This window comes from Acomys russatus, chromosome 17 (assembly GCF_903995435.1).
Source record: "Acomys russatus chromosome 17, mAcoRus1.1, whole genome shotgun sequence".
In the NCBI taxonomy this organism is placed as follows: Eukaryota; Metazoa; Chordata; class Mammalia; order Rodentia; family Muridae; genus Acomys; species Acomys russatus.
The window spans coordinates 4,318,488-4,345,068 of record NC_067153.1 but is presented as its reverse complement, the minus strand read 5'-3'; the positions used below and the strand labels follow the sequence as shown (position 1 = coordinate 4,345,068).

Genomic DNA, 26,581 nt, shown 5'->3' with positions numbered 1-26,581 from the left:
GCAGGCAGCTCAGTCACCTGCGGTTCCAGTGCCCTCTCTAGCTTCTGAGACGACCTGCTCTCATGTGCACGCACCACACAGACACAAGCGCGAATGTAAAGTGGGTGGACATCAAGGACACTAACAAGAGAGCTACTGGAAACAGCCAGAGAAGGTGCACTCAGGGTAATTTCCTACATAGGAAAAGAAATCATTTCCCCAGGGTCGCCCTGAGTGCCCTTCTAATTCTCCTCAGCTAGCACTCTGTGTTCAGTCTGTAGCTGCTCAGACACAAATCTTAACCCTCATTGTTTCTGTTCTATGTCTTGTTCAATTAGTCTCATGGGACAAGTGAATGATAATATTCAAAATTAATAGATACTCTGGCAAACATGTTGGAATCGACCTCCGTTTTATTTTATTTTAATTTATTTTATTTTATTTTATTTTATGTTTTCAAGACAAGGCTTCTCTGTGTATCCTTGGCTGTACTGGAACTCACTCTGTAGACCAGGCTGGTCTCGAACTCACAGAGATCCACCTGCCTCTCCCTCTGCCTCTGAGTGCTGGGACTAAAGGCTGTGCCACCACTGCCCTGCCTCAAACGCCAGTGCTACACAGGAAGGACCCAGGAAGACCACACAGAGATCGCTAAAGTACAAGATTACGTAGGTGTCCTTTCTATAAAATAAGGCAAATAAACAGACTTTATTGCATAACAAATTTGACCAGGGCTACAGCTTTGTAGCACCGTGCTTGCCTAGGATATTTGATGGGACAAAAGTAAACAAATTTAAGCCCACCTCTCCGGCCCCCCCAACCCCCCCTAAAAGAAAGTGCTAGAAATAATGAGTTAGATTTTGGCTTGCCCTATGAAAATTTAGATAGAACTCTGAAGGAACTGTCCAAAATGCAAAAGAGCTGTGAATATCTTTCTCTTGAGGACAATAGACAATAGTATCAACCTCAAAAGAGATGGGTGAAGGAGGAGAGATGTAAAGAATGTTCCAGTAAATCAGTCCCCTTGTGTATTAGCATAATTAATCTAAACTTCTACTTGAATCCATTAAAAACACTCTAGAGATGTTTAGTTAAGTTTCATATTCAACCACAAAGACACAAAATTATAGAATATATAGCTAAATCTTCACTATGATGTTGGCTTTAGGAATTATTTAGACATTAATACAGTGGGAAAATGTACGAAAATGGCAATTTTAACCACTTAGACATTAAAAGGAATAAGGACTTCAGGAAATGACAGCATGGATTCTGAGGAGCACCAAAGTGAACTGGGATGAAAAGACGCAGAAGAGTGAAGCCACCCAGGCACCGTCTAAGCATCAGCAGAAGACACCGGCACAGCGCTGCTCTTCGGGCCCTGTCTTTCTTTCCTTTCCTTTCCTTTCCTTTCCTTTCCTTTTCTTTTCTTTGTATTTTTGTTTTGTTTTGTTTTTTTGTTTTGTTTTGTTTTTTGAGACAAGGTTTCTCTGTGCATCCTTAGCCATCCTGGACTTGGATTTGTAGACCAGGCTGGCCTTGAACTCACATAGATATGCTTGCATCTGCCTCCTGAGTGCTGGGATTAAAGGCATGTGCCACCATGCATGCCCCACTCAGACCCTTTCTTAGTGTCCTTTCCATGTTAAACTAAACACATTTCTTTGATTACAAATAAAATAAACAAACTGGATGCGGTGGTGCACGCTTGTAATCCCTGTCTAGAAAAACCAAGAAAAAGAAAATACTAAAATCAAGAGAGGCCTATGAGATGGCTCATGAGGTAAGGGCACTTGTCACCAAACCTGGCAACCTGAGTTCAACGCTTAGAACCCAAATGGGAGGGAGGTCCTCTGAACTCCATATTTATTCCATGTGTGCTCGTGGGTGCACACCTGCTCATGCATGCACATGCACACACTATAAATATATATATATATATATATATATACATATATGCACACATACACACATCTTTTAAAAATTAGGTGTTAACATTTTAAGAAAATATTATGCGGATCCTATGTAAATGGTTGCTGGTTCCAAACCACTAGACAGGATGGGGCAGGACACAGTTCATGGGCAACAGAGTCAGACTGCCACACTGCATCCCCAGCAACCACTGCCTGCCCTTAGTGACCTGCCACCTTCTGTGTGCCACTCAAGCTGAGAACTGAACTAAGCATGTGCAGTACCAGGTGGGTACAACGCCCACCCCATCCCGGGTGACCCTGATGTCCCCGGAACTGGGCTCTCCTGACTCATCTGTGGGAGGCCGGCCAGCATTTGGGGAGGGTGAGCGTGAAGATATATACAACTGCATTTTAGAGTTTGAAAATCTGACTTAGCCTCGGAGTCCAGCGGCTTCGGGACGCCATGGCACGGTGAAGCCGCGAGTGGAGAGAGTGGAGGGCACTAAGAAGAGGCCAGAGGGACGAGCTGGACAGCAGCCCCAGGAACTGCTCACTTCCCTTCCAGCTCTCTCCTTTCTCTTTAGGTTGGGTTTGTTCTGACTCTTTGTGGACAGACACCATTGTGCCCGGCCTAAGGCTTCTGCGGTTACGGAACACACGCGTGTCTGTATATGCGCATCCCCTAAGAGAACACGACCCGGCAAGGAGGGGCTTTGAGTACCTTGTCAACATTTAGTGAACTAGAATTATCAGGGGGAAAGCCTTAGGGATCTTTTAAGTGTTAGTGTTCATTAAATTAACACAAAAATTGCACACATGTTTCATGTAATGTTTCAATGCACTATATGTTTTATAATGTTCACACCAAGATAGGCATAGCTGGTGTGTGTGTGTGTGTGTGTGTGTGTGTGTGTGTGTGTGTGTAATGAAGGAATAAAGGAAGGGAATATAAAAATGTCATGCCCAATCAATTCCATGCCTTGGTTTTTCAAGACTCCAGGAAGCTGCACAAGCTGCAGAGGTGGAAGGGACCAGGCCTCGTGACCTATTTGACTACCCGGATCCCCAGCTTAACCAAACCAGGACTGACAAATGGACCTAAGAGAGCGTCACTGTTAAGGAGTCTATCAAGGAAGATTAAGACCATGGGTGAGGAAGAGGAGGAACAAATTCTGGTAGCGGGAGGGAGGGAGAAGCGTTTGTGAGCTGCTTCAACATTGCAAGAGGCTTTTATTTGCACATGAACTTGATGGAGACAGTCCTTCATGCTCATCCCAACCACACTTGCAATGTCCACTTGTGCCTGGGCGCACATGAAGAAGTGAGGCGGGAAGATGAGAAGGGCATGAAGGCAGAGGAGGAGGCAGGGAGAAACCAGAGGAAGAAGATGGTAGGAAGGAAAAAAAAAAAAAAAAAAGAATAGGGAAATGAGGGGTCAAAGGAGAAAAAGGCAGAAAAAGTAGTAAGGGCTGCGCCCCGCTCACTCAAAAGCCAGACATCAGTCTGTATAAATAGCTCTAAAAACATGACAGCATCGCCTTACAAAGTTGTTCACTTGAACTTCATGGCAGACCCCAGCTATAGGGAAAGGAGCCAGGCATGGATCAGGGATTGTTCCAAGCCAGAAACCTAAGTGACTAACTCCCCAGATGCCAGGAAGTAGCACACTAAACTCTGAGAGCCTGGGCTCAAAGACTCACCCACGCCATCTGTCTTCCAGCACTTAGAGTCAGACCCCCTAAGTGTCTAGGGCTTTTCCCAGCTCCTTCCTCACACTGCCTCATAGGCTCTTTCCTGATGAGGTCGTCCCATGTTTAATCTCTCCTAGGCGGCTGGTTCCTAGTCCACGTGCAGTCCTATCTGCAAGGGTTACTATGTAAGCCAATTTTACTATGACTCAATTTTTCTAGTGCTACATCCACAAAGGCCGGAATGGATTGTCCTGGGTGGGTGTGTCTTTGGGGGGTGGGTGTGTAGATAGGCGAGGGTTGGCCTGGGAAAGAAAGTTAAATCTGATCAAGGCTGAGAAGCCATAAAGACGTGGTACAGATGACTTCCTGAAAAATACAAGTGCTAAGACAGGGCCACTAAGACAGGGCCGTTCATGTGTCCATCCACAGTCCAAGCAGACAAAAGAAGGAAAGAAGCAGCAGCAAGGTCAGCTGGGGACCGTCCCAGGCTCTGGCAGCCTTCACAGAATAGGCAACTCCAGCAGCAGTTCTAACACAGACAGCAAACTGCAGCCGTGAAGAGCAATGCAGCTGCCGGCATGGCTACCATTCACTGTTTGCTATGCCCATGAACGCGTCTCATCCCCAAGGGTAAGACAAGAACTCCTACTAGCACCTTTTTTATACAGGGGAGGCTTGAAGCACAGAAAGATGAAATGAGTGCACAGGTTCATGCGGCCAGAAAAAGTAACGGAGAGGGAACATCAGCCGACTATGTGCTTTAGGCTGAGGATGTACTCAGGGGTAAAGTACTTGCCTAATATATGGAAAGTTCTAGATTCAATTCCCAGGAAGGAATACACACTCTCTCTCTCTCTCTCTCTCTCTCTCTCTCTCTCTCTCTCTCTCTCTCTCTCTCTCTCTCTCTCTCTCTCTCTACGTTAAAATTAAAAATAAGGCCAGGTGTGGTGGCGCACGCCTGTAATCCCAGCCTTCTGGGAGGCAGAGGCTGCCAGATCTCTGTGAGTTCAAGCCCAGCCTGGTCTACAAAGTAATTCCAGGACAGCCAAGGCTACATAGAGAAATCCTGTCTCAAAACATAATAATTAATAGTTAAAAATGAAAACACAGCTTCAGAGTTTAAAAGTAAAAGAATTATACCCCTGGGGCTAGAGAGATGGTTCAGCAGTTAAGACTCCTGGCTGATCTTTTAGATATCTTGGAGTCGATTCCTAGCACCCACATGGCTGCTTACAACTGGCCAAAACTACTAGTTCCAAGAGTCCAGCACCCTCTTCTGGCCTTCTCAGGCACTTCACACAAATAGCACACAAATATACTAACAGGCAAGAGAGTCATATACATAGAATTAAAAAATAAAAATGCTTGTTCTTCGAAACAGGGTTTTGTTTGTTTTGTTTTGTTTGTAGCCTTGGTTGTCCTGGGACTCGCTCTGTAGACCACAGTGGCCTCAAACTCACAGAGGTCCATCTGTCTCTGCCTCCCCTGTGCTAGGATTAAAAGCATGTACCACGACCACTGAGCAAAAACAAAATTCTAAAAGAAATATAATCCCACTATTTAGAAGGCAGTGGCTGGCAGATCTCTGGTCTACATAATGAGTTCCAGGCTAGCCAGAAATTTATAGTGAGACACTGTTCTCAAAATAAATAAATAATTAATTGATTAAACCCTCACGAAATTGATGAAGTGAAGCTATTATTTAAAAACAAACAAACAAACAGCCGGGCGTAGTGATGCACGCCTTTAATCCCAGCACTCGGGAGGCAGAGGCAGGTGGATCTCTGTGAGTTAGAGGCCAGCCTGGTCTACAAAGTGACTCCAGGACAGCCAAGGCTACATAGAAAAATCCTGTCTCGAAAAAAAATAAACCAAAGAAAACAAAAACAAAAAAAAAAGTTGCGACCCTCAAATTCCCATGGAAATATCAACTGTAAGGTGACAATATTTGAGGAAGCCCCCATGGGTGACTAGCAAGCTAAGGGCCCAGGAAGCTAGCTCAGGAGAGGGCCTCCCCTGGAGCTCAGCCACGCTGGTAGCCAGATCTCAAAGTCACGACCTTCAAAAGTCTGAGGATAAATTCCCTGTGTTTGTCAGCCACCCAGAGTGATAGCTCTGTTTTGGGAGCAACCTGAATCCACTGAGAGGATAGATGGAAAAGAAGCACAGTGCCCTGCTTCACACACAGAGAAGACCTGTGCCGTCCTACTGTTCAATGCCTTAAAAAAAATCTGTTTATTTTATGTATGTGAGTGTTTTGCCTGCAAGTATGTATGTGCACCATGTGTGTGTTAAGTGGCCTGGGGGTCAGAACAGGATTTGTGGATCCTCTAGAACTGGAGTTACAGACGGTAGTGAGGCACCGTGTGGGCGCTGGGGTTACAGATGGTTGTGAGCCAGTGTGTGGATGCTGGAGTTACAGATGGTTGTGAGCCACCAAATGGGTGCTGGAGTTACAGATGGTTGTGAGGTACAGTGTGGGTGCTGGGGTTACAGATGGTAGTGAGGCACCGTGTGGGTGCTGGAGTTACAGACGGTAGTGAGGCACCGCATGGGTGCTGGGGTTACAGATGGTAGTGAGGCACTGCATGGGTGCTGGGGTTACAGATGGTTGTGAGCCAGTGTGTGGGTGCTGGAGTTACAGACGGTTGTGAGCCACCAAATGGGTGCTGGAGTTACAGTCGGTTGTGAGCCACCAAATGGGTGCTGGAGTTACAGACGGTAGTGAGGCACCGTGTGGGTGCTGGGGTTACAGATGGTTGTGAGCCAGTGTGTGGGTGCTGGAGTTACACATGGTTGTGAGCCACCAAATGGGTGCTGGAGTTACAGACGGTAGTGAGGCACCGCGTGGGTGCTGGGGTTACAGATGGTAGTGAGGCACTGCATGGGTGCTGGAGTTACAGATGGTTGTGAGGCACTGTGTGGGTGCTGGAGTTACAGACGGTTGTGAGCCACCAAATGGGTGCTGGAGTTACAGATGGTTGTGAGCCACCAAATGGGTGTTGGAGTTACAGACGGTTGTCAGGTACAGTGTGGGTGCTGGGGTTACAGACGGTTGTGAGGTACAGTGTGGGTGCTGGGGTTACAGATGGTTGTGAGGCACCGTGTGGGTGCTGGCAACTGAGCCTGGGTCCGCTGTAGCAAGTGCTCTTTTTTTTTTTTTTTGGTTTTTCAAGGCAGGGTTTCTCTGTGTAGACTTGGCTGTCCTGGACTTGCTTTGTAGACCAGGCTGGCCTCAAACTCACAGCGATCCACTTGCCTCTGTCTCCCAAGTGCTGGGATTAAAGGTGTGTGCCACCATGCGCTCCTCAGTGTTGAGCACTCTCTCTCTCTCTCTCTCTCTCTCTCTCTCTCTCTCTCTCTCTCTCTCTCTCTCTCTCTCTCTCTCTCTCTTCTGACACTGGTGGCACACTTGGGAGGCTGAGGCAGGCAGGGCGTAGGATATCTAAGTTCTGAGAAGGAAGGAGGGAACACCACTGTTTGCATACAATCTAATAGAAATAGATCATTTGAGACTTAGATATAGTTGGGCAGCTAGATTTCAATCATATCAAACCAAGTGCAGACCAGATTATAGTTCATACTGAAACCTACCAACATTAGCAGTTACATCTGATCCCAGATCTAGCAGTCAGTGTGTGTTAACGCTGTTCTGTAATCGTAAGTTCATAGAATAGAAAATAAAAATCTAAAAACAGCTTGGCAGTGTGGGGGTGCACCCCTTTAATCCCAACACGTGGGAAGCAGAGGCAGGCGTATCTCTGTGAATTCGAGGCCAGCATGGTCTACAGAGTGAGTTCCAGGACAGCCAGGGATACATAGAGAAACACTATCTCGGTGGAAAAAATTAAAAACAAAACAAGACAAGACAAAAAAACAAACCAAACCAACCAACCAAACAAACAAAAAAACATGTAGAGCCAAGGTGGCTCATACCTTTAGTCCTAGCTCTCAGAAGGCAGAGGCAGGCAGTTATGTGAGTTCCAAGACAGGCAGGGATACCCAGAAAAACCTTGTTGGGGGAGGGGGAATAAAAAAATGTGGAAGAGTGGGAGAAACATCATTGATACTATGTCTGGAAAACACCAAAGAGTCACTAAGCAACTACTACAAGCTCTAACACCATAAGCTGAGATGGCCAGAGTAAAAAAAAAAAAAATTTAATTAAGCATGATAATAATTTAGTAAAAATGCAAACTCTCTTTTAAAAAAATACTTTAATGATACCAAGGAACATCAAAGAATATTTAAATATATTGAGCAAGCATAATCTGTTGTTGGCAGATAACTTGCCTAGCATGTTTTGGTTTGGGCTTTGGTTTTTTTCGAGACAGGGTTTCTCTGTGTAGCCTTGGCTGTCCTGGACTCACTTTGTAGATCAGGCTGGCCTCAAACTCACAGTGATCCACCTGCCTCTGCCTCCTGTGTGTCGGAATTAAAGACTTGTGCCACCATGCCTGGCTTAGACCAAGAGTTTAATTACTAGCGTGTAGGCTTCAGGGAGGAGATCTATTCTTATGTGAACACACCATTTTTTTTTAAAAAAAAAAACTACGTATGTTTATTTATTAGCTAGATGTGTTCACACCATAGCACATGTGCGGAGGTCTGAGGAGTCATTTCTCTCCTTCACCATGTAGGCCTCTGGACGCAGGCCTAATTAGCAGCAAGCTCCTTTATACACAGCCATCCTGCTAGCCCAAAATATACGTATTAAGAAAATAGCAACTAGATACCAAAGTTATTAAAAAACATTTACTGTATTCCCCCCACTCCCCCTCTAAAATAGGATTTCGTGAAAACAGAATTGAAGTTCATATGGAGAAAGGGGAAGAAAAAAGAAAAAAGACCAACAAATCTCAGCAAGATTCCCAAAGAGCAGCAAGACAAACTTCCAGATACCTCAGCCTGTACACAGCCGAGTCCGCGCTCACCCAGATACCAAAGCCGAGTCTGCGCTCACCCAGATACCACAGCCGAGTCTGTGCTCACCCAGATACCACAGCCGAGTCCTCACTCACCCAGATATCACAGCCGAGTCCTCGCTCACCCAGATACCACAGCCGAGTCTGCGCTCACCCAGATACCACAGCCGAGTCCTCACTCACCCAGACACCACAGCAAGTCCGCGCTCACCGAGATACCACAGCTGAGTCCACGCTCACCCAGATACCACAGCCGAGTCCACGCTCACCCAGAAACCACAGCCCTGTACACAGCTGAGTCTATACTCACCCCTGCAGCACACACTGCAACAGAAATGAAAGCTAAGAAACTGTCTCAAATCCACATAGAAATTTAATATATGATAAAGATTGAATTTCAAATAAGGAAGTGGGAGAAATCCCAATTATTTAGCAACAGGTGGGGCCACCTAGGAAGACAAGCATGAACTCGGCCTGCCTCTTCATCAGATCGACTCCAGCTGGATCAAAGCTCCCTAGGGAACCTTGAAGCCATCACAGCAGCAGGTGCGACTCACTGGTGATGAGCGTGGCTTATTTGCGAGAGGCTCTGGCTTCAACCCTCAGCATTGCAAAATATTAATTACTTTAATTTAATTTGAGGGTTTATACATGTGTTCATATTTAATTTTAGGGCCGAGAAAATCTTATTAAGGAAAACAACAGCGGGGCTGGAGAGATGGCTCAGTGGTTAAGAGCAAATATTGTTCTCTCTGAGGACCTGAGTTCAGTTCCCAGCAGTCATATTGGGTGGCTTACAACTGCTCACAACTCCAGCACCAAGGGGTCTGACACCTCTGACCTCCATGGACACTGGCATTCATGTGCACACATGCCTCTGTCCCTATGTACATAATTAAAAGAATTTTTTTAAAAACAAAAGAAAAAGAACCCCCCCAAAAAAGAAAAACAAAACAAAGCAAAAAAGATGAATTTAAGAATTTAAAATCCCTAAGGAACAAAAACAGATAATGGTAAGCAATGAGCAATATCTCAATATATAAACAGTTTCTTTAAAATAAGGAAAAAGAAAAGAAAAAAAAAAGAAAAGAAAAAAGAAAAAGAAAAAGAAAGGAGCCAGGTGTGGTGGTGCACTCCTTTAAGCCCAGCACTCGGGAGGCAGAGGCAGGCAGATCGCTGTGAGGTCGAGGCTAGCCTGGTCTACAAAGAGAGTCCAGGACAGCCAAGGTGGGGGAAAAAATTATTTTCTTTTTAAAGTCATGAGTACTTCTGCTGTGATTAACACCATGATAAAAGCAGCTTCCGCACCTACCCAGATCTAGCCAATGGACAGGACATTCTCCACAGCTGAGTGGAGAGCGGGGACTGACTTTCCCACAAACTCTGGTGCCCGATATTTGACCACGTCCCCTGGATGGGGAGGACTGGCGGCACCCAGAGGAAGGATAGCAGGCTACCAAGAAGAGACTTGCCAGGCGTGGTGGCGCACGCCTTTAAGCCCAGCACTCGGGAGGCAGAGGCAGGCCGATCGCTGTGAGTTCGAGGCCAGCCTGGTCTACAAAGTGAGTCCAGGATGGCCAAGGCTACACAGAAAAACCTTGTCTCGAAAAACCAAAAAAAAAAAAACCCCAAAAAAAGAAGAGACTTGATACCCTATGAGCATATACAGGGGAGGAGGTCCCCTCAGTCACAGTCACAGGGGAGGGGAGTAGGGAGAAAGCGGGAGGGAGGGAGGAATGGGAGGATACAAGGGATGGGATAACAATTTAGATGTAATATGAATAAATTAAATATATATATAATTAAAAATAAAAGCAGCTTCCAGAGCAGAGGGTTTATTCCCCTCACAGATGTAGTTCACCGGGGAGAGATGTCATGGGGCCATAGAGGATGCTTCACATTGGCTTGATTTCCTTGGTTTGCTCGCCCTGCTTTCTTACACACCCAGCACCAGGTGTCCAGGCTCGGATCCACCCACAGGGAGCCGGACCTCCCACATCAACACTTAGTAAAGAGAATACTCCACAGACTTGCCAAAAGGTCAGTCTATGAAGGTGTTTCCTTTTTGTTCGTTTGTTTGTTTTTGTTTTTCTAGACAGGGTTTCTCTGTGTAGCCCTGGCTGTCTTAGAACTCGCTCTATAGACCAGGCTGGCCTCAAAATCAAGAGATCCGCCTGCCACTGCCTCCTGAGTGCTAAGATTAAAGGCGTGCGCCACCATGCCCAACTATAAAGGTATTTTCTTAATTGAGAGTCCTTCTTCTCAAATGACCCTAGATTGTGTCAAGTTGACAAAAACATAACAGGCAGGGTGGAGCATGCCTGTAACCCTAGCACTCAGGAGACGGAGGCAAGGTGATTGCCACCAGTTTGAGACCAGTCTGGGCAACAAAGACTGATATACCTTCCCCAATAATAACAAAAACAAGATTTTTTTTTTGTTTTGTTTTGTTTTTTGTTTTTCGAGACAGGGTTTCTCTGTGTAACCTTGGCTGTCCTGGACTCACTTTGTAGACCAGGCTGGCCTCGAACTCAACAGCAATCCACTTGCCTCTGCCTCCCGAGTGCTGGGATTAAAGGCGTGCACCACCACACCCGGCTGGCTACAAAAACAAGATTTAATGTAAAGTTTAGTTTAATTACAGGACCCTGGAAATTTATCTTTGAAAATTGACCTCATCTGAAATAGTATTACTTACTTTCTAAAATTTTTATTATTACATTCATTTTGTGTGTGTGTGGCGGGGGGTGGGGGGCAGGTAGTTTGTGTGTGGGTATGCCCAAGCACGCTAGAGCCAACAAGTGTATCGCATAGTGTGATTGGTGTGGAGGTCAGAGGACAATCTGTGAGACAAGCTCACTCTACCATATAGATTCCTGAGATTACACTTGGATGCCTCTGGAGGCATGGGGAGGGGAAAGCAGGGACGGATATTGGAATAGCATCCTTTTTTGAGAGACCACCAACACCTGAGGACTGTCTCATCCTGCACCTGTCTCCATCTTCCTCACGGCTAATTACCTAAAGAATGGAACCTAACCATGAAATGGCACTGTTTCTCTAAGATATCGTTCTCTCCTTCTAATTACACCCTTAAACCTTAAATTAGCAGCCTGTGTCGTCTTCTTTGAGGCCTCGGCATCCAGCAGGTGCTGGCTGTGTGTGTGGTTTCTTCTCACTCCGCGCACCAGTGAGGTGTCCATCTGGACTGAGTCCTCAGCGTTGTGTGGTGTTTATCCTGAGCCTGTTCGCCAGTGGTCTGCTCGGAGACAGGGTCTCAGCCTTCCCTGAAGGGGAAATGCTGATCTCAGCCATGGCTCTCAGTGGTGGAGAATGAGGGTTGAAGATTAGGACCGGGCATGGTGGCACAGGACTTTAATCCCAGTGTTTGGGAGGCAGAGGCAGGCGGATTGCTGTGTGAGTCTGAGGCTAGCTTGGTCTACAAATCAGGTAGGACAGCCAAGGCTACACAGAGAAAGCGGGGGGGGGGGGGGGAGGGAAGAAAGAAAAGAAAAAATAAAGAAACTGTGTTTTCTCTCTATAGTCTTTTTTTTTTCCCCCTTGTTGAGACAGGGTTTCTCTGTAATCTTGGCTGTCCTGGACTCACTTTGTAGGTCAGGCTGGCCTCGAACTCACAGTGTTCTGCCCACCTCTGCCTCCAGAGTGCTGGGATTACAAGCTTGCGCCACCATGGCCCACTAGCTGTAGAGTCTCTAGAGCTGAACTCTTTATAAAAGGGTTTTGAAGATACCAAAATCAAAAGTAAACAAAGACAGAAAGGACCATGTGAGAGACTGGGCTGAGAGTGCAGCCCAGTGACAATGTGGTCCCTTAGCAAGTTTAAAGCCCTGGCTGGAAATGGAGGAGGGAAGGAGGGAGGGAAGACAGGAAGGAAGGAACAGAGAGGGAGGCAGAGAAGACAGGAAGGGAGGGAGGGAAGAAGGGAGGGAGGGAGAGGAAGGAAGGAAGGACGTTAGTTTGAAGAAAGGAAAACAAAGAAATGCAGATCAAAAGAAATGACCATATATCCTGGTGGTGGTGGCACACTCCTTTAATCCCAGCACTCAGGAGGCAGAGACAGGCAGATCTGAGTTCGAGGCCAGCCTGGTCGACAGGACAGCCACGGCTACAAAGAAACCCCATCTCGGAGAAAAAAAAAAAAAAGAAGAAAGGAAGGAGAGACGGAGAGAGAAGAGATGACCACAGGGACCATCCGACTGGCAACGGTCAGGACGAGGACAGCACGTCCCATGGGAGGAGTGCGCCACTCAGCCCGCCACTGGTGGGAGATTTAATTAGGATGAAATATCTGAAGGGCAATTAGGAAATAACCAAATGTTTGGGAAAGTGCATGGCTCTTGATCAAGAAGTCCAGTCCCTTGAAACGTGTTTAAATCATATGCAAAAGTTTAGCTACAAGAATTAGCTTAGTGCCAGGCTTCTACACATGCACATACTTACACATATAAGCATGCACATACATACACACATACACACATGCATATGTCACACACAAAACAACTAGTAAACTGTCAATCTAAGCCAGGATTGGTGGCACTGAATGTGGTAGCATAACTCTTTAATCCAGCACTCAGAAGAAAGAGGCAGGCAAATTTCTGAGTTCATGACCAGCCTACATAGTGAGTTCCAGGATAGCTACATAGGAAACCCTTTCTGTCTCTTAAAATACCAAACTCTAGCTAGGCAAAGTGGCGCAAGCCTCGGGAGGCAGAGGCTGGTGGATCACCGTGAGAGCAAGGCCAGCCTGGTCTACAGAAATGAGTTCAGGACAGCCAAGGCTACACAGAGAAACCCTGTCTCAAAAAATGAAAACAAACAAACAACAACAATCCCCCCCCCAAAAAAAACAAAAACCCCTGATATGCCATATAATAACAATACAAGAATTGAGAAAACTCTTTCAGAATTATTTTTATTTATGTGTGTATATGCCCATGGAAGCCAGAAGAGAGAAGAGTGTCAGAGCCCTTGGAGCTGGAGTTACAGGTGGTTATGAGTGGCTGACATGGATGCTGGGAACTGAACTCGGGTCCTCTGGAAGAGCACCAAATGCTCTGAAGCACTGTGCCATCTCTCCAGCCTTAAAAAAAATACATTTTCACCGTCTTCCATGCTCCAGGAATATTTTCAACCCCTAATCCAATCCAACCCTTGACTGTGTAGGTTCCAAAGCTTAGCTCACTGGCCAGCAGCGAGTGGGTACGCGGCAGCGTGGACAGCAGGGAGTGGGTACGCGGCAGCGTGGGCAGCAGGGAGTGGGTACGCGGCAGCGTGGGCAGCAGGGAGTGGGTACGCGGCAGCGTGGACAGCAGGGAGTGGGTACGCGGCAGCGTGGGCAGCAGGGAGTGGGTACGCGGCAGCGTGGGCAGCAGGGAGTGGGTACGCGGCAGCGTGGGCAGCAGGGAGTGGGTACGCGGCAGCGTGGGCAGCAGGGAGTGGGTACGCGGCAGCGTGGGCAGCAGGGAGTGGGTACGCGGCAGCGTGGGCAGCAGGGAGTGGGTACGCGGCAGCGTGGGCAGCAGGGAGTGGGTACGCGGCAGCGTGGGCAGCAGGGAGTGGGTACGCGGCAGCGTGGGCAGCAGGGAGTGGGTACGCGGCAGCGTGGACAGCAGGGAGTGGGTACGCGGCAGCGTGGGCAGCAGGGAGTGGGTACGCGGCAGCGTGGGCAGCAGGGAGTGGGTACGCGGCAGTGCGGACAGTCGGATCTAAACGTGTCCTGGGACTTCATCACATACATGTAACATGTAAAAGTCGACCAAGTGAGGAAACGAAAGCGTAATATATGTTCTGCCTAGTTCACTTGAACTCTAAGTAGACAGTGAATTGTGTCTGCAAATTCATGCGCAAATCTCATAAGCAAGTTTGCTTCTATGTGGCTGGATGCCCTGCAGAGCGTTCAGCCTAGCTAGTTACTATAATTCAAGGCAAACACAGGGACCATACAAACGCTTTCCTTCTTCTCCCTCCCCTGTAAGACATTAGTTAGACTTCCGGCATCCAAAGCCGACCTTTGTAAATATAAGTACGTCAGGCCCTGGTAAGTTTCTGTGCAGAGGAGGGGAGGGGCAGGGGGTGGGAGAAGAGAGGCACAGCAAAGCTCGCTTTTGAACTCACAACCCCAAAGCATGCCTACCGGTTCTTTTGCACACACTTGGCTTCTGCAGCCAAGAATTGCTTTTCTTTTTGCTCACATTTCACAAAAGTTTTAAGGCTTTCTCTCCCCCGACCCCCGACCCCCAACCCCCACCCCCGCCCCGCCCCCTCCTCAACATAACTTTGGCAGGATCACCAAGTCCGCAAAGCCAGCCTCTCCAAGTTTGCATCATGTACTTTTTGGATCCGTTGATAAGTAAATAACGTAATGTTAGTGAGGAAGCTTCGTTAAAGGCCCTGCGGTGTGTGTAAACCATTGAGCGGGAAACTCAAGGAACAGCCAGCAGTGATCTTTGCAGAAGCTGTTGGCTGAGTCATGGCCCTGAGCAGATGGTGGTCTGTGTGTTGGAGAAAAAATTCATACCACAATCCTACAGTGTTTTCGGCTTGAGAGGGCCAATTTCCAGCCTCTCCTATGGCATGCCTCATAAAAATCTAATACAAGATCTCCCAAGATCACAAGGGTGGAGCCTGGGACAGTTCAGAAGGCAGCATCTGAGGAGAGCTGTCCTCAGGGGAGACTCTGAGGAGGGCACGCAGGCAGTCAGCCCACGGAGGAGAACAAAAGGGTTTTCTGTCCTTCTCCTTTATTCTCCGGCTTCACACTGTACAAAGCTGGGAAGCCCTCACTACGCACACTCGTTTGAAAATAGAATTGTGGTGTGTGTGTGTGTGTGTGTGTGTGTGTGTGAGAGAGAGAGAGAGAGAGAGAGAGAGAGAGAGAGAGAGAGAGAGAGAGAGAGAGAGATTTATTATGTATACAGTGCTCTGCCTGCATGTACATCTGCAGGCCAGAAGAGGGCATCAGATCTCATTATAGATGGTTGTGAGCCACCGCGTGGTTGCTGGGAATTGAACTCAGGACCCCTGGAAGAGCAGGCAGTGCTCTTAACCTCTGAGTCATCTCTCCAGCCCCAGAATTGTGTTCAATAGTTGTACTTAAACAAAAATCCCAAAGAAAGAGTCACTGAGACACAAACCCTGTCCTCTCCAGGAGTCAGTGGGCACTGACAAGGGGCAGCCTGGCACACTGGACCAAAAAGGGGAGGCAGAGGACTCGGCGGTGTAGTAGGGCAACGCCACTGGGGCAAGCTCTTCAGCTTTATTTGGGGTAGGGGTAGGTATGTTATGTATTATTCTTAAATTCCTCCATGGCACAACAGCTAATTTTAGAAAACAGTCAGGGTTTTTTGTTTGTTTGTTTGGTTGGTTGGTTGGTTTTGGTTTGTTTTACTGTGTTTAGAGACAGGGTTTCTCTGTGCAGCCTTGGCTGTCCTGGAACTCACACTGTAGACCAGCCTGGCCTCGAACTCACAGAGATCCACTTGCTTTTGCCTCGCAAGTGCTGGGATCAAAGGCACGTACCACCACCGCCACCAGGGCTTAGAAATAAGTCTAAAATTTCTCCTTCATAACAAAAACCGAGTATACTGACTCCAACAAAGTGGAAAGACAGAGAGGCAAAGAACACCTGTATTTCCCCCTGCAGGGAACAAAGCATTCTTTATCTTTGTGCAGATTTTCTCTCTCCGTTTTCTACTCCAGTAAACATTCTATTAGGACATAGGCCAAACATCTTATCCTGTCACTCAATATTTTTCCACAATATGACGTCTTTTTGAAGGGTGGGGGATGATGGTCAAGACAGGGCTTCTCTGTAGCCCTGGCTGACCTGGAGCTTGCTCTGTAGCCCAGGCTGGCCTCAAACTCGGAAATTCACCTGCCTTCTGCTGAGATTAAAGTCCTGTGCCACCATCTGGCTTATAATGTGATTTTTAGTATTTACGTAGCAGCCCTTTATCTTGCTGAACCTCAGCTTCTACAATGACTCTTTGTAGTCAGGCATTTAGAGGCTTTCTCATTTTTCGCTTTCTTTTTTTTTTTTTTTTTTAAGATTTATTTTATTTATTTATTTATTTATTTATTCATTCATTCATTACATATAGTGTTCTCCCTGCCTGTACACCTGTCCGCCAGAAGAGGGTGCCAGATCACATTATAGATGGTTGTGAGCCACCACGTGGTTGCTGGGAACTGAACTCGGGACCTTTGGAAGAGAAGCTAGTGCTCTTAACCTCTGAGCCGTCTCTCCAGCCCCTTTCACTTTCAAAATGAGTGCTACAGCTGAGCCCGCGCCGGTATTGCCCGCTTAGGAAGCTGGAGCCGGAAGAACACAGGCTTGAGGTCAGCCTGGGCTGCATACTAAGACCCAGTCTCAAAAACATACCAAAAGCTGGGGGCTGGACAGGCGGCTCAGCTGTTAAAGACACGTGCTGCCCTTGCAGAGGACCAATGTTTGGTTCCCAGCACCACACAGCAGCTCTCTAGTGTCTGTCACTGTAGTCTGGCCTCCTCGGGCACAGGCACACATGTGAACATACAGCTTACTAACCTGCCTTTCAGAGATTGTGTAATGCTCTGCGACCCTTCAGCCTTCGTGTTTACCTTGTTCCAGTCCTACTAATCTTGGCCAACTCATCAGGTTAATTCTGGGTCGGTCCTGTTATAAACTCTGTTTTCCTGCTGGGCATTGGAGATGCAGGTCTTCAACCCCAGCACTTGGGAGGCCGAGGCAGGTGGATCTCTGAAGATGAGGCCAGCCTGGTCTACAGAGAGTTCCAGAACAGCCAGAGCTACACAGAGAAACCCTGGGGGGGGGAGGGGGGGGGGCAGGGGGGGGGGGAGAGTTTGTATCAGGGCTCTTGTGTCTCAAACAAGATTCTTCCAACTCGAGCTCCAGAGACCAGGGACCAGAGAAAATCCACCTCACAGGTCTATAATTTCACAGCTCCATATGAGATTTTATTCTTGGCCTAAATGAGTGATAGCTGTGTATAGTCTGACGTGCAATAACATGTGACTTTCTTATTCTTATTATTTGATATCTCCTCTGGACGCTAAGCTGTGGCCTTGGCAACATTCCCTGCAATGAGTTCCGCGAATCACGTATGTCCTTTTAAAGGGAGACATGGGGAAAAAGAAGGGGGAGGGGGGGAGAAAGAGGGAAAGATAAGGAACAGGGGGAGGAGAGGCAGAGGAAGGGCAGAAGCGGGGTGGGGGAGAGGAGACAGGAAGAAGTAAGAAGAGAGGAAGAAAGGAAGAGGAAGAAGTAGAAAAAGATGGGAGGGAGGATAGCGAGGAGGCCATGCCTGTCCCCTTAAGGTTTTAGTCAGCGTTTCCACTCTCCTTCCATGGTCCTAGGGAAAGCCACTTGCAGGGCCTGTCTGTGAATAGGTTCTCAGCGGCCCTGCCAGCACTTCTTATCTGATTTCCTGAACCATTTATCTACCAGCCCTGGGAGGCTGTGAAGGCAGAAACCCTCTAGTGCAACCACTGATGTCACCGCCTCCCTGGCCCTCGGATTCTCTGCCCTCACCACGGCCCCTGCCTGCTGGAGGCCCCGACTCACTTGGAATCTTAGATCAGATCACCTTACTTCTAGGAGGGGCTCACGGAGACCAGCGGGGGGGGGGGGGGCGGCACAGCCTGGCATCTCCGGTTCCTAGGAGCCTCCACCAGACTCCTGAAAGAAGTAGACTCCGGATGTTGGAGAGGGCGCCTATCCTCGGAGATCACTTCATCCAACTCCGTTTCGCAAATGAAAGGGAAAAACAAAATAAGCAAAAGAGCGCACTCTGATCTTGTGTTAATTACCTTATTGGCAATATAGGAAAGAGGCGGGCGCTACGATGTTCCTGGCTCACTGGCTTCTCTGAAAAGATAGATCGGAGAAGTACAGAAAGCAGTTCTTTTACGGGGCTCACTGAACCGAGAGCTGAGGCAGTGGTGAGTGTGGGACGCGCTCAGAAACCAAGCCAGCACTTCACAGACTCCTGTCCACGGTTTAAGCAGCGAACACACGATACCTATGCCTACTTCCTTCAGAAAAAAAAAGGAGCTTTTCCAGACTACTCTAGGCTTGGTCTCATGCATACAAGCCCAGCATGCAGCAAAGAGGAGACGCCTAACTCTGTGCTTTATGAAGCCCTCAGCTCCCTAATCCTTTTAACCGCTTTGCTCTTGCCTGCCTGCTGAGAAAACTTAGGCCTGGTCTCCAGAGAAGCCCTGTCTTAGGGAGAAGGGGGTGCGGGAGGCGGGGGGACAATGCAAGGACGCTGGGTTTAAGAGAGGCCACTATACAGGCAGCCGGATGAGAGGTCAACGGGCATTTGGGGGCCAACGGGAATGCTGCTGAAGGACTCCAAGGTATGAGTTGTCATCACTAAACAACCAACGACCAACTAACTAGTCCTCTTGTGCCAAAGCAATATTCCTATTTCAGCCTGTCGTGGCTCACTGAAGAATTCTTCCTGGGCAGGGATGCCAAGCTGGTGGCTCCAGTTTCAGGACAGGCCTAGATAGCCTGTTTAGCTGAACAGCAGTCCCTGGGTACCACCACCAGGCATGACAGAAACTGTGAGCACACCCATCTTACACTAAAAACACTTTATCCTGCCCTCACCCCACCCCCAGCATTAAAGTTAAGCCATTTAAATTAGACAGGGCAACAGCTGCAGAGGTCATCTGACCCACTGACCAGGTGACAAGGATGGGCGTGAAGGCTAAAGTTCACAAACGTGAGTGAGCAAACACATCTAGTAAGACTCAAGTCACCTCCGTGTGCAACTGCCAATGTTCACTGACAATATAGGAGGAACAATAAGTAAAAAGAAGTCAGGGATACTGACCAAAAGGAAAAGGAGGGCGGGAAGGAAAACACGTTGTCCCAGGTGATGGGGAAAGTAAGGTAAGATAAAAAAAAAAAAAAAAATACTATCCAGCCAAAGCATATGGCTCAGAGGTTAAAGGGCTGCTTTTCCAGAGGACCTGAGTTCAATTCCCTGCAATCCCATGGTGGCTCACAACCATCTCTAGTGCGACTTCCTGCCCTCTTCTGGCATGCATGTACATACGTAGACAGAACACTATATAAATAATAAATAAATAAGTCTTTAAAAAAAGAAAAGAAAGAAAGAAATGCAGCTTGGCATAGTGGCACACACCTTTAATACCAGCACCTGGGAAGGCAGAGACAGGTGGATATCTGCATTTTGAAGCCAGCCTGGTCTACAAAGAGAGTCTGGGACAGGCAAGGCTACACAGAAACTGTTCTCAAAAGAAGAGGAAGAGGGGGAGGAAGAGAAGGAGAACGAGGAGAAAGGAAAGAAAGGAAGGAAGGAAAGAAAGAAAAAGAGATGCACACTTGCTGTCCCAAGACTCCAGGGCAGAGGATCTGTAGTTTGAGGTCATCCCTGGCTAGTGAGTTTGACAATAGCCTGTGCTTTGTGAGACTTTTGTTTCATAAAACAAAAAGGGAAAGGAGACAGAGGTAAAGGGACAAAGTGGGGGAGGGGGAGTATATGTCTGGATAGACCAGAGACACAAAAGGCAACTGTGATGTGACCGTCTGGCTTATCTAAGAAATCTTTTAAAGTAAATGTAACAACTCAGGCTTAAAAACAAATCTTCTGCACACACACTTTCGAAGGCCCATCTCTTGGTTCCGCTGTAGTTTGATGCTTCTTCGTGTGTTTGACTTACCTGCCTACTTAACTACATTGCCCTTTCTGCTTTGCAAGAGACTAGTGATTGCTACTGCCCGCAGTGGTGCCCGCGGGCAATTCCAGCACAACCAGCAGGAAGAGCTACAATGTAAAACTGAAGAGGGACAGGCAGACAGGCTTCTAACCCCAGTCCACCCTTGGACTGGGCTGGGAAGAGCCTGGAAGACTTCAAACAGGTCTTTAGCGCTCTGTAAACAGGTGAGCTGTCAAAATGACCCCCAACTCACACGCTTCCCTCAGCCACAATTTAGCAAAACAATGAAAGCAAACAGCCTTGGGAGGGGGCTTAGGAATTCTTGCAAGCAGCCGCAGCAGCTTAACCAGAGGTAGCCTAACCGCAGGTAGCTGGGGATGGTTTCCTTTCGCTTCAGCATCCGTTAGCATCTAAAAAGGTCCAGGTTTTGCATTTATTGTATAAAGCAGCCATTGAAAGAATTAGCTGGGGAGTTGGGGGGGGGGGTGCTGAAGAGATGGCTTGGAGGTTAAGAGCACTGGCTACTCTTCCACAGGACCCAGGTTCAATTTCCAGAGCCAATATGGTAGCTCACAGCTGTCTGTAACTTCAGTTCTAGGAGATCCAACACCATCATACAGGTATACATGCAGGCAAAACACCAATGCACATGAAATAAAAATAAATAAGTTTAAAAGAAAAAAAAAAAAAAAAGAAAGACTTAGCTCTATAATTAACCCCATCGTCAAATAAAGCCTGAGTCAAAGCTTATATACAAATTAAGCTCCAAGGGTGGAGGATTATTGTCTGTGCCTTGTCAGTTGCCTAGAGTGGTTTGTTTGTTTGACTGAGTAATCAAGCTTCAGAAGGCTATCAAGGCATCCTATTATTAGGCACAAACATATTTTATTCCCAGATTTTTTAGACTATATTTTGGTAGTGTTGCTCGACATTTTATCTAGCTAGCTATTTTGGGTAAATCAGTCTTGCCTGTGTGTTAAGTTTCTTGGTGGGTGATGGGACGCCAATTAAAGCAGGCTGCAGTGTTTTCTTCCCGGTGGATTTGACAAGTCCGAGCTGATGGTTACAGTCTGCAGAAGTTGAAGAAGAGCAAGGGGAAGACAGGAAGGCAGTCTTAGATCTGAGATGTACAGGAGTGTGGTGGGCTCAGCTCAGGGTTGGGAGCTGTGGGAGTGTCGGACACGCACTGCCTGGGCTGTATTTACGCCTCAGCTCTAACCAGGCTGCTTCCCCTCTGAGTCCACGTACTCACTCACCCTGTAATAACAAGCATGCGCGACTAAGCCCTCTGAATTAGAACAAAACACTCGACCCTCGGCATTAACCCCAGGTGTGCCAGGAAAGGAGCCAACTGATGGTATCAGCTGCTGCTTCTTTTACTTCTTGACTGCCCTATAACTTTGTTGTTGAGTGTGCAGATGTCTGGGTTAACAGGAAACCAATTGCATGGATTCACTAGTTGGAGCCACTGTCTTTCTCACTTGCCCACCTCCCTAGCATGTACACCTCAAGGCTTTTGCCTGGGAAATTTCTACTCCCTAGTGTCTGTTTCCTTCAGGCCTTCCTTCACAGGCCATCGTCTTCTGAGAGCGGTTGATGCTGTGTGTGAAATCCATCCTCCTGGATCTTCACCTGTCCCACGTGCACGGCTTTCAGCAGTGTCTGTCCTCGCCTATTTCTCAGCAGACTGACCTCACTCCCTCACATGCCTACCGTGTAAACCCCCTGAGGTTCACCAGCAAATCTTCCAGTCTGAATCACAATGTCCAATATCCAAGATATGTTTGAGGTGAAAAAACGAATACATATTTGTGCTGGTGCAGAGAAGAACTGATGAATATTGGCTTTAAAAAAAAAAAAAAAAAAAAAAACCCTTCTAAGATATTTTGCTGGGTGGTGGTGGTGGCACATGCCTTTAATCCCAGCATTTGAGAGGCAGAATAAGGCAGATCTCTGTGAATTCCAGGCCAACCTGGTCAACAAAGCAAGTCCAGGACTGCCAGGACTAACTACACAAAGAAGCCCTGTCTCAAAAAACCAAGAAGAAGAAGAGGAGGAGGAGGAGGAAGAGGAGGAGGAGGGGAGGAGGAGGAGAAGGAAGAAGAGGAAGGTAGATACAGGTGGACAGGGGGAAATGTTTATTAATAATCAGGAATTGTGCCAAGTAGTGGTGGGTCATGCTCTGTCTTAAAAGTCCAAAGTAAGAACAACAATAAGGAGGAGGAGGAGGAAGAGGAGGAGGAGGAGAAGTTATTGTGCTGTATTTTGGAGCTGTCTTTTAAATTATTGTAACTTTCAGGCATTTTCCAGGTACTGTCTTAAATTAACGTCTATGTGTGGCTTGCCCTCCAGTATAGTGCCAGCCCCTTATGAATACACCCTGGTTCATACATCTTTCTTTCCACTTATAACAGTTATGAAATATACTGTAAGCACTACATAACTAGAAAGCATGATTTCATGCTAATGGAAATAGCTATATGGAATCAACTATCACACATGTATGCATATGTGTGTCCTCTTGGTGTGGTTTATACAGCTTGCAATGAAATAAAAAAATTTTCACCTTTTTTATTTTGGGGTTTTTTTCGAGATAGGGTTTCTCTGTGTAGCCCTGGCTGTCCTGGGACTCACTCTGAAGACCAGGCTGGCCTCAAACTCAGAGATCCACCTGCCTCTGCTTGTCCTCAGTGCTAGGATCACCACCTCCCAGACCATTCCCCCTCCCTGCAAAGGGTTTCTTAACCAAGCAGAGCCTTGCTTACAAACATGCTTGTTGACAAAGACCAACTGCCATAAAAGTTTACGACGGGGGAGTAGAACCTTTTAAAATGCACACAGAGACAAAATGTCCTTTTTCCCCCCTTTGATGAGCGATAACATCAATACTGCAGAACATACAAAGCAGAACATTTTAATCTGAAAAGTCTACGTCTAAAGGATGGATGGCTCTCTGGCCTGTGAGGTGGCTCAGGCAGAGGTGCTTGCTGCCAAGTTTGACACCCCCAGAAATCATATGGTGGAAGAGAAGAACTAAGGTTTGCAGGTTGTCCCCCAACCTCTGCACAAGCTTTAATAACAGCGCACACACACACACACACGTAAACAATGATATAAATAAAAAGATCACTCATCTTCAAGGCAAACTTGCTAACCAGAAAAGCCTTCCTATGTGATCTACATCTCACTGGGATTCGGTATTTAATCTCCAAGAGTTTGCTCTGGGGGAGTGTTTCCAGAACACAGGCAGGCCTCCCAAGGCGGATTTACCCGGAAACACTGCAAGTTCCAGCACAGGGCCTCTCCCTTGCTCAGGGGACTGGCGGCTTCACCCGGGTATATTCAGGCACTTTCTCTTGGAGTCTTAACTCTATCAAAAGCCTTCCACCCCGATCCATCCTTGCCAGGGCCTGGTGGAAAATTAACATAAACAAAGTGAATCTTGAGCCTGTAGTGGCGTTTGCCTCAGGAGGCAGAAGCAAGCAAATTTCTGAGTTAGAAGCCAGCCTGGCCTACAGAGTGAGTTCCAGGACAGCCAGGGCTACGCAGAAATCGCTGTCTCGAAAAAAAGCAAAAGAAAGGGAAGACAAGAAAAGGTGTGGGATAATCCTCAGATTCTAAAAGTGACCTGGAAGTCATAGACCACTTTAAACAAACATTTCTCGACCATTGAGCAGAGAAAGCAGGGGGGAGGGGGGGCGAGGGTTGTGGTCTCCTTACAGAAGGCTGGGAACCACCAGATAAAAGGTACTTTCGTTAAATGCGCGTGTAATTCTAGATAGACATTAGACATAAAAGCTAGGTAATACGTACTCGTTAAGCCAAATTGTTAGTACTCAGTGCTTAGACTCAATAGTGAGTACATTGTCCCTACTGGTGGTAAGTATAACTTTGCGGAAACAAACACCCATCCGCTTTCATCCTTCATTCGTTTGACTCATATACACAGCGCCACAAAACTGAGCATTCAAACTAAATGTTAATTGTGCGATTAAAATTAAGCGTGCCAGCCCCGCCCCTTTCTACACCAAACTCAAAACAAAGCAAAATTAAAATAAAAAAAAAACGAAAACCAAAACGTTGTGGTTGCCTTGGATTCGGGTTTTCAAACTCCAGTGATGACTTTTTTTCCATTGCCATGAGAGCTAAAGTGAGGTGGTGACGGTATCTCCTACAATCAACCGCTCTTCCATCCCTACAAAGTCTAAGCCCTGGCGGTGTTCCTAACATTAGTTCTTCGATTCCGGTATCGACTGAGCGGTTAAATCTTACAGGGTGACGACAGTAGTAAATTTTTAAGTATGAAGCAAGCGTCCTGGAGATCCGCCAGATTGACTTTACTTGGGAGCCTGGCCCATGCCCTTCACCCCAAATCGAGTCAGTCAGGCTTTCTCACTCCGCCCTCCTCCCTTCCAGGCCCCTCAACTTGGGACTGGTCCTGTGCACTTCTCGGTGGAGACTCTCAGGAAGGTCTCCTTGGCCACACCGGCAGGGTAAAGTTACCAGGGACAGCAAAAGGGCGGCCTCTGAGCACTTCCAATAGGACACAGCCAGTTCACGGCCCAGGACGCCCCAGGAGGAGGGGGAAGGAAGTGTCGCCACTGAATGGAAGGAGGGCAGCAAGACCCACCTCCCGCACCCTCCCGCTCCCGCCCTCGGCCCCACCTTCCCCGGCTCGCACAAAGCCGTCCCCAAGGCGGGGACCGTGACGGGCCAGGCCCCGCGTCCCGCGCCTCACACCGCAGATCCCCTCCAGTCTAGAGGTCCGGTCCAGGACTCAGTGTCCGGAGTCCCCGCGCCCCACGATCCCCCTCTTTCCATCGACAGCCTCGGCGAAGGCCGATCGAGCCCCAAGCCCGAGGTGGCGGCCTCCGAACAGTGGGCCGCGTACGAGCCAGCAACGTCGGGGCTCAGGAGACCGGGCCCAAGTGCAGGCGCCCCTTCGTAACCAGCCTCAAAATCAGTCCCCCCCATTTCCGGGAGGTCCTGCCCCGCACCTGCGCGAGGTGGCGGAATAATGCGTGGGCGGAGGGAGGGAGCGAGGCGCGGGCATACCCGCGGGGCCCCGCCATCACGGCCTGCTCGAGCCTCGGTCCCGTCGGGTCCCACGCGGGTGCGCACATGCACCCCAGGTCGCCGCAGCGGGGAAGATGGCCGTGTCTGCAGTCGTATAAAAGCCCTTTTGTTGAGCGCACACAAAAGCGGCCCAGACAGCCTTTCCAGCAGGCCCTTTGGCCTAATCTAAGGAAGTCGACTGAACTTCCAAATGGCCCAGGAAGTCAGAAGCTGGGGAGCACCTCCAGGCAAAGGTGTAACCAACTACAGGCCTCCCGCAACCATCTAAAATCCCAATCAGTGCCCAAAGAGTCGTCCGGTCCGGGCAGTGGAAGCTGAGGTCATTTGTCGGGAAGGAAGCAAAGAAAACCCACGTTTACTAGCAAGGCCCAAGGGGATATTAAACATTCACGTTCATGTAGGGTCTCTCCCCTAAATCGAGGTAGAAATATAATCCAAGAGAGTCTGGATCCACCAAAAAGAAAAAAAAAGTAAAAAGAAATAAAGAAAAAAACAAAAATAAAAACCAACAATAGCAACTTAAAAAAACAAAAACAAAAACACAACAAACCAGTTGCCATCAGCCCAAAGTGGCAGCAGCAGCAGCGGCCGCCGGCGCGTGCGATCCACTTACTTGTCGGACTCTTGTGACATGTTTGATCCAATGAACTCGTTCCCCTTTTCCTGGAGCCTCAGCCTCTGGTGAAACTGGACTTTCAAGTCTGTGCAGGTGAAGGTGTGTGAGAGCGCCCGAGATGGCAGAACAAGAGCTACTGGTAATTCTGCTTTCGTCCCCCCTCACCACTCTCGCTCGCCCGCTCGCTCGCGCCCTCACCTAGCCGGAAAGGTGGGATGGGGGGGGGGGGGAGGCCCTCACATGGGGCCCGCGCTCGCAGGCGGCCCGGCGGCGCGGAGTCCTCCCGGATCGTGGCAAATGGGCAGACACAGAGCGGAAAGTGGCGGACTTGGGCGGCCACAGGTAACTTTCTCGCAAGGCGCTGAATTCTTTCACTAAAGGGTACAAGCCCGAGGGCCGTGCTGCGCGGTGATTGGCTGCGGAGCTCCCTCAGGTGAGCTGCCATTGGCAGAGGCGCGCTCAGGTAAGGCCCTTCTCCGAGCGCAGGTAACTCACTGCGAAGTTTACCCGAGTGGAGCAGTGGCACGCTGGCGACTCTGTGGCGAGTGCCGCGACCTGACTTCCACCTACTTTTGACTTTCCTCCCTGACTAGGGGCTAGGGTAGAGGTGCTGGGGGAGAAGGAGCGAGGAGCACCACCTGCAGGCACTAGGTATTGTGGGTCAAACCG

General features: G+C 48.1%; 1 protein-coding gene across 1 annotated transcript in view; it reads right to left on the bottom strand.

Moving 5' to 3' along the window:
* Grhl2 (grainyhead like transcription factor 2) overlaps window positions 1-26,293 on the bottom strand; it is a 135,659-nt gene extending 109,366 nt beyond the window's left edge. Inside the window, exon 1 of the mRNA XM_051159481.1 lies at window positions 25,910-26,293. Within this exon, the coding sequence (XP_051015438.1) occupies window positions 25,910-25,929 (20 nt within the window). The 5' untranslated portion in view covers window positions 25,930-26,293. The remainder of the gene's footprint in view (window positions 1-25,909) is intronic.
* Between the last annotated feature and the right edge of the window lie 288 nt (window positions 26,294-26,581).